General features: G+C 43.4%; 1 protein-coding gene across 1 annotated transcript in view; it reads left to right on the top strand.

Annotated features, from left to right (window-relative positions):
• LOC125447104 (CUB domain-containing protein 1-like) overlaps positions 1–15,017 on the top strand; it is a 91,111-nt gene that overhangs the window by 29,269 nt on the left and 46,825 nt on the right. The window contains exons 2-4 of the mRNA XM_048521230.2: positions 5,990–6,202; positions 10,787–11,140; positions 12,224–12,553. Of these exons, the coding sequence (XP_048377187.1) occupies positions 5,990–6,202; positions 10,787–11,140; positions 12,224–12,553 (897 nt within the window). The remainder of the gene's footprint in view (positions 1–5,989; positions 6,203–10,786; positions 11,141–12,223; positions 12,554–15,017) is intronic.

Here is a 15,017-nt window from a genome sequence, read left to right on the forward strand (position 1 = left end):
TGAGTCCACCACTTCCTCCAGAAGTTCATTCTACGTACAAACTGCCCTCTGTATAAAAAAACAAGTTATCCCTCATGACTTTTTAAAAAAATCATGCCCCTCTCATGTTAAAAATATGCCCTTCACTCTAGGGAAAGGACACATTCATTTTGCTTCGGGTCCTTGCAGTTGGAAGAGAGTGAACTTTCATCCCAATTTGCTTGCCTGGCTTCCCTTTAAATGCATTCAATACAGTTTGCTTCCACCACTCCCTCAGGAGGCAAGTTCCACATTCATCACATGGAGAGTAAAGACCCTGAGACGTACAAACAGAAGTAGGCCATTCACCCCATCATGTCTTCTCCACCAACCAATGAGATCATGGCAGAGATTTCCGATTGGATTTGTTTGGTGATCCTTTCATCTTGTGTCTTTCTTTTTTTGAATTTATTCACAGAATGCGACTGTCGCTGGCCTGGCCAACATTGAATGCCCGTCCCAAATTGCCCTTATATTCTGTGGCGTGCTGTGGCATTTCTGAGTGCACGGGAAGTCAGCCCTGTTTCTGTGGGTCTGGAGTCCCACAAAGGCTAGACCAGATCTGAAAGGCAGATTGCATTTCGAGGACGTGATTGAAGTAGATGCACTTTTGGTATAAGAACATTAGGAATAGGAGCAGGGAGCAGGCCATTTGGTTCCTCAAGTCTGCTTCACCACTCAGTATGATCTTGGCTGATTTTGATTGTGGTCTTTATCATTTACCAGTGTGCCCTCCATGATCCTGGACTGCCTTTGTTAATGTATCTAATTCAGCCCAGATCAAATTGCATTGACCTAGCCTCCACTCTTCTCTGCAGTTAAGAATTCCAAAGGCAGGTGGTCCTCTGAGAAAAGAAATGGCTCCTCATCTCTGTCCAGCAGCTACAGAATTTTAAATCCCATTTTCTGAAATGTAATCTGGAATTATAAAACAGTATCAATGGAGGAAATGCTGATTAATGGTACAGAGAATGTTCTTTAGCTTGGAAAGGTTACCTCTTAAGAGGATGGGTTGAACAGGTTGGGCCTATTCTTGTTGGAGTTTCAAACAATAACAGGTGATCATATTAAAATGTGTAAGATTCCAGGGGACTTTCAAATATTGAGTGGATTTTTTGCCTCATGGGAGAAACTGGAACTAGGGGCGCTAGCTTTAAATAAGGGGTCTCCCATTTAAGATGGAGAAGAGGAGGTTATGTTTTTCAAGAGGGTTATTATTCTTTGAAATTCCTTTTTCCAAAGGGTGACTGTGTTTGGATCACTGAATGTATACAACACTGCACCAGACAGATCTTTGCTCTGCAAAGGAACTGGGAGCTATGGGGTTAGTGGGAAAATGGGCTTGAGGCCATAGTCCAATCAGCCATGATCTTATTGACCGGCAAAGCAGGTATGATGGGCCAAATGGCCAATGCCTAGTCCTTTTTTGATAAGGTTTTATCTTCGCCATTAATAGACCCATGAACTGAGCATTTTGACAGGCTGTTAGAGTTGCCAAATGTGATGAAATATATTCCTGGTTCCCACTCTGCACTGCAGCCACTGGTCAAACACTGCAGCCATCCCCAAGACGTATTGCTATCTCTCTGCCAATTGGGAAGTGAAAAGACTCATTACCCCACTGAATTGGATGGCCATGTCAGCCAGACTGCTTTGTTCCCCCCATTTTTGACATTTTCTTCCCGATAAAGAGAGGGAGACTGTGTCTCCTGACATTGTGAAGGGTTCTCATTGTTCATGCAGAAAGTTCTGCTCATATACACTTTGTAACACGCTCTGCTGGTTACAAAAAAACATGGTGGTGCCTAAATAAGTACGATAAATATGGACAAAATGGGGCAGAATAACAACAATGGCAGGGAGTACTGCACTGTGTTTTAGGGACATTTGGAAAAATAAATGTTCAAAGAAAGTGACAAAACATTAAATGTTCCCCTGTGTCTCTCCTTTCTATTCTTTTCTCCTTCTGGCCTTCCGTTGTTCCCTCTCATTTTTACACCTTGAAGACAAGGCTATACGCCAACTACTGAAAAATGGGATGAGACTGGTTAGGTAATTGTGTTTGACTGGCATGGATGTGATGGGCTGAAGGGCCTTTTTCTGTGCTGTAGAGTCAGAGAGATCTATGACTGTTCACGCTGCCAAGTGAAAGTGATGGGTCGCAAATGCTGAGCCCTGCACCATGTTGCTGACGTCACAGCCACGCTGGCCCTGGGAGTATTTTAATAACTGTCTCTGTTTTGTCATGTCAAGAGAACATTTAAATTTATTGAATTTAACTGCACAATAATCATATTTGGAATTATTAAAGGCTTGTATCTGTGTCTTTCCATTGGCTGTTTTCATCTATTTGTCTCCTTACCCTGGGCTACAGACATCCTTGAAATGGCTGTTATTAATATCACTCAATGACTCACTCTCTCAAAGTTTGTTTCTCTAATTCCGTCTTTTGCCCCTCACCGATCTGCAGGGTCAGAGGGCTGTGTTTGGGTGGGTTGGCCCACCTGGGGTGGAATCTGGTGTGGATTGGGTTGGGAAGATTGAAAGAGCCTGACATCAGGCAGCTGCCTTGTAGTAGTCTCCGATCTCCGACTTTCTGCTGTGTTCAGGTGAAGGAGTTCCCAAGAGAACTTCCATGCAATTCCCTGTATCCATGTGACTTTCCCATCCACAAGTGTCCCAGCCAAACAATGATATAATAAAAGACAGCTGCAGTTAATATGGATCAGCCATTGTCTCATTTGAATGATGTAACAGGCTTGTGGGGCTGAATGGCTATCTCCTGTTATTGAATTTTCTACATACTGGATCATGAGTGTCATCATGAAGAGGGTTAAAAATGGAACCTACAAACTAATCTGATTTATGAATGACTCATTGTCACACGTATCTCCCAAGATAGTGTAAAGTGATCTGTCACCATGATATGGCACATTTTGAGGTACAAAATAATGAAAAGAAAGTGCTTAAATAGAGTTCATCTTCATTGGCCGGGGACCCAAATACGGCTGCAGGATTTTTGCATGGTCCACACTCCAGGCCTGCCTCTGCCAGGACAACCTGCTCCTTCATCACAGCAAATGACACCTTGCTGCCAATTCTGGTAGTCCACACATCGGGCCGACAAAGCCAAGAGTCCTCACGCCGGTCATCGTTGATGCCATTTCAGCCTGAGGAAGATGAAGAAAAAGAAAATGAAAATGATGTAGCTGGCCTTGAGTAGACAGGCCAATTCTGCTGGTGCCGCCATCTTGAATAGTTGGGCCCGCACGCGTACTCTCCCCTCTAGGCTGCGGGGCCCGCGCTCTGTGTCTCTCTCTCTCTCTCTCTCTCCCCCCCCTCTGCACTGCAGAGCCCGCAGTTGTTCTGTCTTCCCCTCTGCACTGTGGGGCCCACGCCCTCTATCTTTCCCCTCTGCACCGTGGGGCCCACACGCTGTCCTCTGTGCTGTCAGGACAGGGCACACTTTGAGTTTGTACAAGTGTGCTCATTCATGTCATATGCAGGTGGGCATTATGGGCAAAACCAGCAAGAGGGCAGTTAGGAGTTAGCCACATTGTTGTGGGGCTTGGAGTCGCATGTACGTCAGATCATGTAAGGATGGCAGTTTTCCTTCCTTAAAGGATATTAGTGAACCAGATGGATTTTATTTTAATAAGAAACAATGATACCACCTTGTCATGACAATCATGACCAACCACCTTTTATAAGCCCACTTTACAAAGTGAATTTAATGATTGTTTTGTAGCGCTGAAGTTGAAAAATGATTGACTTTATCAAAGTCTTTTGTCTTGCACTTATCAGGACAATTTGTAAGGAGTTCCAGAGAAAACAATCGTACTGTATGAGGGGAGAGTGATGATTCATTGGCAGGTAATATCTGGTAGAGACCATACCATGGAAAAATGCACCTGTTAATGTCAAAACACACACAAAACCAGGTTATAATCCCACAGGTTTATTTGAAATCACAAGCTTTCGAAGCACTGCTCCTTGGTCAGGCACATCATCATCTGACAAAGTGGCAATGCTCTGAAAGGTTTTAATTTCAAATAAACCAGTTGGGCTACAACCTGGCATCGTGTGACTTTGTCCACCCTAGTCCAACACTGGCACCTCCACATCCTGTTAATGATGAGTGACAGGTAATTGCCAAGCTTTGTTTAAATTTTGAAGACACTGTTTCGTTCAGGCCTGAGAATTGAACCAAGAAAGATTACATGAATGAATGAAAGCTGTGTCTCTTCATCAAATCAGAAATGTTACATGATCCTGAGATGTCCAACTGAGGAATCTCAGTTGATGGGTGAGTGTGCTGTTTGATGATATTCTACCCTTTGGAACTGTGTGTGAAGTATGGTCCTGAAAACCAATATAGGGTTGTCAGTCAGACTCTGTTTGTCATATGTGTGTGTGATGGAAACTACATGTATTCATACAAAGGGCCCTGTTCTTTGCAAATAGGAAGAAACATTATGTTCTTCATGCGTGTATTAAATTCTGATGAGATCAAATTGGGTTTTGATTTGTTTGTTGACATTATACAGGATTTGTTTCAAGATATTTCTGTGAGCAAATGACTAAACTAGTGGAGTGGTTTGAAGAAGTTTGGGCCTGATTTGACATACACAGAAAATGACCAATCAGGAATCAATTGTGTCCCTGTAGCTGAAGATTTGCATTGGAACAGAGAGACATAGAAAATAGGAGCAAGAACAGGCCATTCAGCCCTTCACGCCTTCTCCACTAGTCAAGATGGCAGTGGCTAATCATCCAACTGAGCATCCTGTTCCTGCTTTCCTGCCCCATTCCTTTTGATTTCTTTAGCCCTTAGAATTATATAGAACATGACAGCGCAGTACAGGCCCTTCGGCCCTCGATGTTGCGCCAACCTATGAAACCAATCTGAAGCCCATCTAACCAACTTATCTAATTGCTTCCTGAAAACATTGTGTTTTGACCTTGACTGCTTTCTGTGGCAGAGACTATGGAAGGTGTGAATTTGGTTTCTACGGTAGCAGGTTGTGCCACATTATTAGGTTGTTTTGTTTGTCTGTCTTTGTGACTACTTTTACATATTTTGCCACTGCTTTAATGCAACACAATTGGGAGAGCAATTCTCTCATTCATTTCTCAGGGCAGCATCATGACCAATCAGGATTGACTTGCCTGGTTTAAATTTAAACAGGGAACAAAAACAGAAGTTGCTGGATAAGCTCAGCAGGTCTGGCAGCATCTGTGAAGAAAAAAATCAGTTACCGTGTTGGTTCGGGTGACTCTTCCTCAATAGTTCTCAGCATTGCTAAAGTTCTGTCCTTCAAATCAGCTACATTTGAAGGTGAAATCAACACTTGTAAAGCAAGAAGTGCAGAAACTTGCATACCTCAGTTCCAATAAATAGCATGTGACCCTGGCAAATTGATCTGTTTTTCAAACATTAGTAGATGGATAAATATTAGCCGGAACAGCAACGGTAACTTCCCCGGCACTTCAACAAAATAGTGCCACAAGATCTTTGAAGTCTATCGGACGAGGCCATTCGAGCCTCTCTGATCCAGAAAGGGGGCATGTTTCCCAGTGTAGAACTGAGGGAGTGATGCTTTAGAGTGTCAGCCTGGATTTTTGCACTCAGGTTTCCAGAATGGCACTTGACTACATGCTCTGCTGTCTTCGAGGTAAGAGTGATCATAGCAGAGCAATAACTGATGGATAACAAAACATGTATGCTCAAATTTCATTTTTAGACCTGTACTGAAGAATTAGTCTCAAAACCATTCTAAGAAATACCCTTCCTCCCTGTGCCCTGCTTAATGAAATTACTGGTAAACATTATCCAATGCAGTTTGCGTAGGGAATATTCCCCCATTTTTTGGACTGGTGGATAATGGAAACTTTACCCAAACATTTGTGAAATACTCCATGCAGTGTTAATAGGAAGTGTTGATTTCTCTTTTGCTTGTTTTATGAACAGACTCTGAAATGATCTCAGTCACTGCTCGTGAAGGTATGACTATAAACATCAAGCAAGCGCCTGAGAGTTTACAGGCTTCTGATTGCAAAATCTGTATCACAGAAGAAGAATGTTACAATGATTATCAGGTCAATCCAGGAGATGATTTCCAATTTGACTTCAGTTGCAGTGAACCCGAGCAGAGCTTTGTTGTTGAAGTTCAAACAGATATTGGTGAGACGCTGCTCTTTATTATTCGGTATATTGACTCTTGTTGAAAAGCTCTGTCACAAAACCTCTGTGGGGGTGGGTCTTCCAACTTTCTTCTCCCTCTATTTACATAAGCTTCTTTGGAATCTTCAGCCCTTCCATTAAGAATTTAAGAACATAAGAAATAGGAGGAAAATTAGGCCATTCAACCCTTCTGGTATGTTCTGCCTTTCAAATGATTTAGCCCAGACCTTAACACCTCTTGAGCCAATTCCTCATAGATCTGAAAAAACATCAATCAGGGCTACCTACCTCCTCTCTTGGGTGAAGAATTCCTGATGTACACTACTGTCCAGGAGATGAAATCCCTTTGCATCTCATTTTTAAATGTGTCCCCTTTATTCTGTAACTATGCCCCCTAGTTTGAGATTCCTGCACTAGTCTGACATCTCCTCAACATCTACCCCATCAAGCCTTCTTAGAATCTTATAGTTTCAATGAGATTGAACCTTCTTCTAAATACTAATGAATAAAAATTTAATCTATTTAGCCATTTTTAATAAGTCATTCCCCTTTATCCCTGGAATCAGCCTTGGAAGTTTCTTGTAAACCGCTTAAAATGCCAATATATCCTTTCTTAAGGATGGCAACCAAGACTGTACACAGCAATCCAGGGTGTGTTCTCACCAACACCCTGCACAGTTGTAACAACACATCCTTGTTTGCATACTCAAAACCCCTAGCAATCAAGACCAAATTTCCATTTGCCACCTTAATTATTAGCTGTATTTGCATGCTAATATTATTGTGATCATGCACAAGAGCACCTAGATCCTTCTACATTACACTTTAGAGTCTCTCTCCATGTACATAAGGGCCTGCTTTCTGATTCTTCCTACCAAAGTGCATGACGTTACACCTCCAGACATTAATCTCCATCTGCCAGATTTTTGTCCACCCACTCACTAGCTACATCCCTTTGCAGACTCCTGACGTCCTCATCTTAACATACCCTCTCACCCATGTTTGCATTGTCATAAAATTTGGATACATCACACTTTACCCCCATTCACCTACATAGACAGTAAATAATTGTGACATTAAAATCGATCCTTGTGGCACTCCATTAGTTATGCCTTTCCAGCCAGAAAAGGTGGCAGTAATCCTAAACTCCACCTTCTGTGTGTTTAACCAATTCTCAATCATTGCACCCAATACTGCGTGTTCCTGTATCGTGCATTAAACCTTATCAAGTGCATTCAGGAAATCTAAATACACTACATTTACCACTTATCCTTTATCAGCTCCACTTGTTATAGCCTCAGAATTGCAGCACACTTTTTAAACAGAATTTCCCTTTCACAAAGCCATGTTAAGACTTTGATTGCATGAAACTTTTCCAAATGTCCTGCTATTTCTTCTTAAATGGACTCTAGCCCATGAAAGGTTTTGGGTTAACTGGCTGATAGTTTCCTGCTTAATATCTCCCTCCCTTCTTGAATAGGGGTGTCACATTAAGGGTTTTCCAATTCTCCAGAACAATTCTAGAATCCAATGAGTTCTGGAATAATTTGAAAAATGCCCCCACTATGTCTTCAGCCACTTCCTTTAAGAGTCTCAGATGCATGCCAGTAGGTCCTGGTGATTTATCTGCCTTTCGTTCCATTAGTTCATCAAATACTTTGTCCCTCATGATAGACTCTTCCTCCCATTAGAACTTCACTTATCTGATATCTTAAGGATGTTTATTGCATCCTTCATGGGGAACACTAAAGCACAATATTGGTTTAAATTGTCTGCAATTTCATTTTTTCCTACTGTCAATTTCTTAGTCACATCCTTGAAGTTCCTCACCCACTTTAGATAATTACTTTTTTTTATGCCTGTAGAAGCTCATGCTATTTGGTTTTAATATTTCCTACCTGTACACTTTGTCGTAATCCATTTTCTCCCTTTATTAATTTACCTTTTAGTCGTCTGCTGCCAGTTCCTTATAAAAGCAATTCCTAATCTTTTGACCTACCATTAATTTTTGCCACTTTGTATGCTTTAGTTTGTAATTGAATCCTCCCCTTGACTGCTTTCATTAACCATGTGTGGTTCATCCTTCTTATTGAGCCCTACTTTCTAACCAAAATACATTTGAGAGTGTTTTTGAAATGTCTGTTAAAATGTCATTGCTCATCTACCGACTTTCCCTTTATTCTGTTTTCCCAGCCCTTTTGACAACACTTTCTTCATACCACTGTAATTGCCCTGGTTTAAGTTGAGGACACTAGTTTAAGACTCTTGCTGCCCTTCAAACTGAATTTCAAATTCTACCACATTGTGATTACTGCCCGTTAGAAGATCCTTAATTAAGACATTCCTTATTAATCCCCTCTCATTGAGCAACATGCAATCTAAAATAACCTGCTCCTGACTAATCCCTGATGCTTGCTACAAATTGTCTTCCATATTGTTCTTGCTAATCTGATTTCCCCGGTCAATACACAGATTAAAGTTACCAGTGACAGTTGCTGCACGTTCACATTATTTCCTGATTTATACTTTGTCGTATGGTGAGGCAGTTCTTTGGGGCTGGGAGGCAATTCCAATCCATGCCTTCTTTCTTTTGCTATTTCTTATTTCCACTCAAACTGGTTCCTTGTCATGACCTATTGCTCTCAGATCATACTCACCACAGCACTGATGTCTTCCTACATCAGCAAAGCAACCCCATCTCCTTTTCCTTCTACCCTGTTCTTCTGGAACATCAGATACCTTTTGAACATTGCATTCCCAGTCCAAATCACCCTGTAACCATATCTCAGTAATACCTATTAAATCATAGTCATTTATTTCTATTTGTGCTGTCAACTTGCTACAAATGCATGCATTGTAAGAGCCTTAAGCTTTTGCGTTCTCACCATTATCATTTATTGTGTTCTAATTTCTGCTACTTTTCTGCCCTTCCTTTCACACTTCTTGATTTATTGTTCTTCTCTTCACTACCCTGCACTCTTGTTTCTTTTTTGATATGTGTTTTAAAAATTTCCTTCAATTTAAGCCTCTCCCTCAAATATTTAACTCAAAGCCCTGTCTACAACCCTGGCTTATACAAGTTGCCAGGAAACTAGTCTGTGCTCTTGCCAATGCCCCATGAATCAGAACACATTTCTACTGTGCCAATCTTGGAGCTACGTGTTTACCTTTCTAATTATATCTACCCCATGCCAATTTGCATGTAGCTCAATTAGTAACTCTGACAGAGTTACCTTTCCTGGTTCAGCTCTTTAACTTAGCCCTGAGCTGCTTGTAGTCCAAGAGCCAAACCTGTTTCCTAGTCTTAACTATGTTGTTGGTCCCTCCATGGCAACTGGATCTTTACCCTCCCACTCCAAGTTGCTCTCCAGTCCAGAAGAGAAGTCCTGAACGTTGCCACCAAGTAGGAAATGCAGCCTTCAGGACAGTCTGTCTTTGCACACTATGCTTTTCTGTTATTCTTACATCTATGTTTGCTCCCTGGTATGAATAGCGCTGCAGACTGTGGTGCTGTGGTTTGTTCATTCTTCCTCCCTGCAGTTTGTACCCTTGGCCACACCATGAGTAAGACCTTGTACCTAAAAGATTAGGGCACTGGTTGAGGCTCCTCCACAGCTAAATTCTGGAAACCCAGACCTGTCTGTCTTCCTATCCCTGAGGTTAATCTAAAAGGGTGTGACTGCCTCCTGGAACATTATTGTCCAGGTGAGCATCCCCCTCCCTAGTATATCACTGTGCCAGCAGCCCAGTCTCTGGCTGATCAGCTCTGAGCAGCCAGCATTTACTGTAGATGAGGTCACTGTGATTTACACCAGTATCCACTAACTCCCACATACTACAGCTGCAACACATCTCCTGTCCTTCCATTTCTATTTTATCCCTTTGTAATAATTTGGATATGAGATATTTTAAAAGTGAATTTCCTTATAGCTGAAGAGTGCAGTTGTAATGTCTCCTGATTTAAACCACTTGACCCATGAAAAGATATAGGAGAAATACTCACCAGTCACTTGTCCATTTTCCTGTAATGTCTCACTTGCTGCTGACAGAAGAAGCAGGTTAAGGCGGCTCTGTGCTGACTTTTTCACAAAGACTCCCTCTCCCAGTCTGCTTCCCAACGCTACTGACTTGCTGCACTCTCCTCTCAGTTTGATGTTGATTTCTGCATGTCTTGATTGTAATGAGGTCAGCCAGTTGGTCCTTCTAGAATATGAGCTCCCTGATTGGACCAGGTTAACAGCCGTAATCAAGGAGCCTTGGCTGACTGATTAAAAACAGGAGTGCCATACATCCTGCTCAGTTTCAAGGACTGCCCATGCCTAACTAAAAGGTGACTTGGTGATTGAATATCGCTCTCTCTCGCGCTCTCGCTCTCTCTCTCTCTCTCTGCTTGACAGTGGTGATGCCCTGCAGGAGGGGCAGGGGCATAACGCCTGCTGTCCTTTGCCTGGCTCCAATGTCTACATAGGCACTGAGAGATAATGGTTAGATGGAACTATCTCACAACCAGTATAATTGAGGCAACAATTTGGCAGACAATGAAAGCATAAATTTCAGCCTGGCTTCTTTTGTTGGTTCTTCCAGAAAGTGCAGAGGCTGACCTGGAAGATGTGGCGAATCTGCTGGAGTTGCCACAGCTCAACAGGACATACATCTGGAACATCGCTGTGCCTTACAAAGTCGGTGTACACATGAACTTTGCTGGCAATCACTTGGAGCAGGTCGACTCGGCTGAGTGCAAGGATTCTTTCACATACACCATCAAGGGCCACTTAAGTTTCGATCCCACAAGCGCAGTCCTCGTTGGTAACTTTTGTCGGAATGGGACCATCTCCAATGTGAAGGTCCAGGGCAAAACATTGATTGAACTTAAACTGCCCTGGACTGAGACGATTGAGAAAGCAGGATTTCAGCTGTTTTTCGTACCCGCTATTGGAAGTATGTTCCGTGTTTGCTTAACCTCAAAAAATAATCATACACTTATAAACATTCAATTTTTAGCATAAAATCCTATCTGTAATGCCCTCCTATTGCGTTTCCCGTCTCTCTGTTCTCACTGGAGACTGTCAATGATATCTTTGGGAGACTTCAAATTACCTTGTGGACAATGTGTGCTTGTTGAAACAGCAAAAATCTTGAGTGGCCTTGATAAGGTGGATACCTGAACAATATTTACTGTTAATGTGGATCGAGCTGATGCAGTTTAAAAATGAGAGATCTCCCAATTTTGGACAGAGATGAGGACAGTCCTTTTCTCTGAGGGTCATTTAGACTGTGGGATTCTCTTTCCCGGAGTATGGAGAGGCTGGATCTTTAATTTTGTTCAAGACTGAATTGAATATGCTTTTGTTTGACAAAGGAGTCGAGGGTTTTGAGGTTGGGTAGGAACGTGGAGCAACTCCAGTGGAGAAACAATTAAACTCTGGGATAAGTAAGAAGACCGAATTAAAGGAGTGTACTTATCTCTGAGGAATGTCAGGTTGGAGGAGGTTAGATAGATGGGGAAGACTCTTGCCCTACAGGGATTTTCAAACCAGAGTATTTCATGATCAAGGTATTTCCAGCTGGGAGCCAGGCTGATGGGTCCTAAAAGCCCTGAGGGTGCACCTAGCCCTCTATGTGGGCTTCAGGGGCTTGAGAAAAGCAATTGCCAGCCCCTTTTTCTCCAGGGCAATTAGGGATGGGCAATAAGTGCTGGCCCAGTTACATCCCTTGGATGGCTTTTTACAGGATAGGTAAAGAGGTAGTTACAGTTGAAGGTATCAAGCAAGTTCTGTGAGAAGAATTAAGAAAATTAAGTTTGCCGTTTTGAAAAAGTTGAGCTATGAACCAATTAAATTTGAAATACTTGAAGTTGTGAAGGGATTTGTGCAATACTCCCAAGCGGGGAGATAGTGGTGGGATTGAACTCTTGGCTGGGGTCGGGTCGGTAAGGTGGTGGGGTGGGGATCTATTGCTCAATACTACTACTGTCATTCAGAGGTTCTGAACTCCAACTATTGGTTTCTCGCGTCATTTCAGAGTTCAGCATTGTCGAGGTGGTTCTGCAGCCCGGCTCTCCTGCCTTCTTCACGTCAGCTGATTGGCCCGAAGGCTTTCCAAATGATGAGCTGATGTCCTGGCGGTTCACAGTCCCTTCCAAATACCATGCTAACGTCACCATCGAGACGTTCACCCTCCCAAAGTGCATCAAGAGGAAAGCTGGTGTGTACAATGGCCCGCCCGTGCTTGGGAAAATGGAGGGGAAATATAGAGCAGACTTTATTATATCTTTGCAGAACTGTGACATGGACCAGACAAGTTCCGAAGTGCTAACTTTTAGGTTCAAAGTTGATCTCCTTCAGTACAGAGGTAAGCATTTTCTCCGTCATTATGGTGTGGCTCCTTTCTGAAGCCAAAAGGCTGTGCTTTGGCTCATTGAGTACATATTGCCCCCTCTCTCTATTTTCCTTCCTTATTGTTGTCAATTCCTTTTGCATCATGAGACACGGCTTCAAAATCCTGGGCTCCCTCCCTAATGGCATGGTAAGAGTCCCAACACCACAGGCAGTTTGAGGAGATGTCTCACCACGAACTTCGCTGGGGCAGTTACAGATGGACAACTATTGCTTGGGCTGTCGGTCATGCCCTCATCACCTGAAAGCATTTTTTTTTAAAAATGAAAAGAATCCCATGGCCCTAATCATAACTGTTTGACCAATTGGTCTTTCTCTGAAAAGCATTTCACATTCTCCCACACATTCCCAGGTTTTCCTCCCTTCAACGACTAACCTTTTGAATGCTAAGATAGAATCTGTTTCCACTGCCTAATCAGATGGTGCATTGGAAATTCATTCATTTTCTTTTCAAAAACAGCTTCTCCTCACACGCCCTCTGACCTTGAATGATGTGTGTTGGCTCCCAATGCAGACTCGCCAGTATGGTACTGAGGGGTTGCTGCACTGTCTGAGTACTGCTCTCCTGATGAGTCATTACGCTAAGATTCTGGCTGCCCTCTTGAACACAAAGATAGAAACGTAGATAATAGGAACAGGATGAGGCCACTCAGCCTTCTGAAACTGTCCCTCCCTGGCTGATCACCCATCCCTGTCCCCTGTTCCCGTTTTCATCCCTTTCGCCCTGAGAACTATATCTAACTCCGCCTTGAAAACATTCAATAATTTACATTCAACTGATTTCTGTGGTAAGATTTCCACAGGCTCTACCCCACTGACCCCACTGACCCCACTGACCCCACTCACCCCACTCACCCCACATGTTAGCCCACAGCCTTTCCCGTCTTTTGAATCAGTTTAAATATTCCATGGACGTGACTGAGAGTTGTCCTGGCCAGTACTCATCCTGCCAAATATTTACTGGATTATTGGCAGAATGCCGTTTTTCAGATCCTGCTCTGCCATTCATTTGCATTTCCATCATGACAGCTTAATAGTTTTTGGTCATTGTAGAGGAGCTTGGGGTGCTGTAAAAGGCGCTATAGGAATGCAGTTCTTTCTTTGCATTACTTTCTGTCACATTTTCTCCACTCTCCCCACTTCTGTGGTTTAGCCCCCGCCCCCACCCCATCGCTGTCTGAGTAATGATCCATTTCTCAGTCTCTTGTTGATGTGGTGCAGTTGGGTTGTAGGAGCAGCCCATGGCTGTTGCTGATGAGGTTGTACTTATGACTACTCGCTCTCCCGTTCTCCCCAGACGCTGGCAATCACTGAACAACTGCATTCAACGTGCATCTACTTAACAGCTTTGTCAGAGCCTGTTCTCAGTGACTGTCATCGCTGCCCATTCACACTTTGCAATTGTGGATTTTTTTGGGCATTTTGCCCTGTTTCCACGGCAACATGAATCAATTCTTCTGTAATGTTTCTGTGCCTGCTTTTCTTCGGGGCTGCTTGTTGTCCCGTGCGTGACCCCCTGTGTGTCTGTGCGTGACCCCCTGTGTGTCTGTGCGTGTCCCCCTGTGTGTCTGTGCGTGTCTCTGTGCATCACTCTCTCCCTGTGCGTGCCCCTGTGTTTCTGTGCGTGTAATTGAACAGGGACTGCAGCTGATGTGACATTTGGGAACTGTCAGGTTGTCAGGTTAGGGTTTGTATCTGACTGGACTGGGAGTGGCTTCAAGACAGGACTTATGATTTACCTGGAACCGCGAGCAGCCCTTGGTAAGGGCAATCCCACCATCGACATCTGTGTCGAGAGGTTCATTTTTGCATCGTTTAACACAAGATGACAAACTTTGATTTGCAATTCGCATCTTTGTTCCTCCTTCCTGTTCTCCATGACCCAGTTGACGGGTGCTGGGAATGAAACGGGGGACGGCGTGGTGGTGGGAGAACAGGGAGCTTGGCTGCGAGTGAGAGAATGTGAATCAGTATGCACACATCATGGAGCAGCAAACACAGGTGTCCCCTCAGCAAAAAATCAATATCACTCTAGCAATGGAAGCAATAGCTGGATTGGATTCACTAACCCAGGGCTCACCCCCTCTGCCAACCAGTGTCCATTAAGCATGACTGACTGGGAGATGGGAATAATTCATTCCTCACGATGAGTAGCTCTTCTGTGCCAGGAGACGAGACAGTCTGCAGCTTTGGAGCCCTGATAATGATTTAATTTGGTAGCAACTCTCCTACTCTCTCTCTTGGTATCAGTCAGGATGCCTTACCTCAATGCTGCCAGCTCAGGAATTCCTCTCATAAACACCATTTAACAATGGAGAAGTGACATTAGGGGAGTGTGTGCCACAGTTACTTTGGTGCCAGCCACATTTTTGGGTGCTAGGTGCTTGTCCGGAGATCTGAGCCCCACTCCAGAAACGTGT

The sequence above is a fragment of the Stegostoma tigrinum genome, chromosome 2 (assembly GCF_030684315.1).
Source record: "Stegostoma tigrinum isolate sSteTig4 chromosome 2, sSteTig4.hap1, whole genome shotgun sequence".
Classification (NCBI taxonomy): domain Eukaryota; kingdom Metazoa; phylum Chordata; class Chondrichthyes; order Orectolobiformes; family Stegostomatidae; genus Stegostoma; species Stegostoma tigrinum.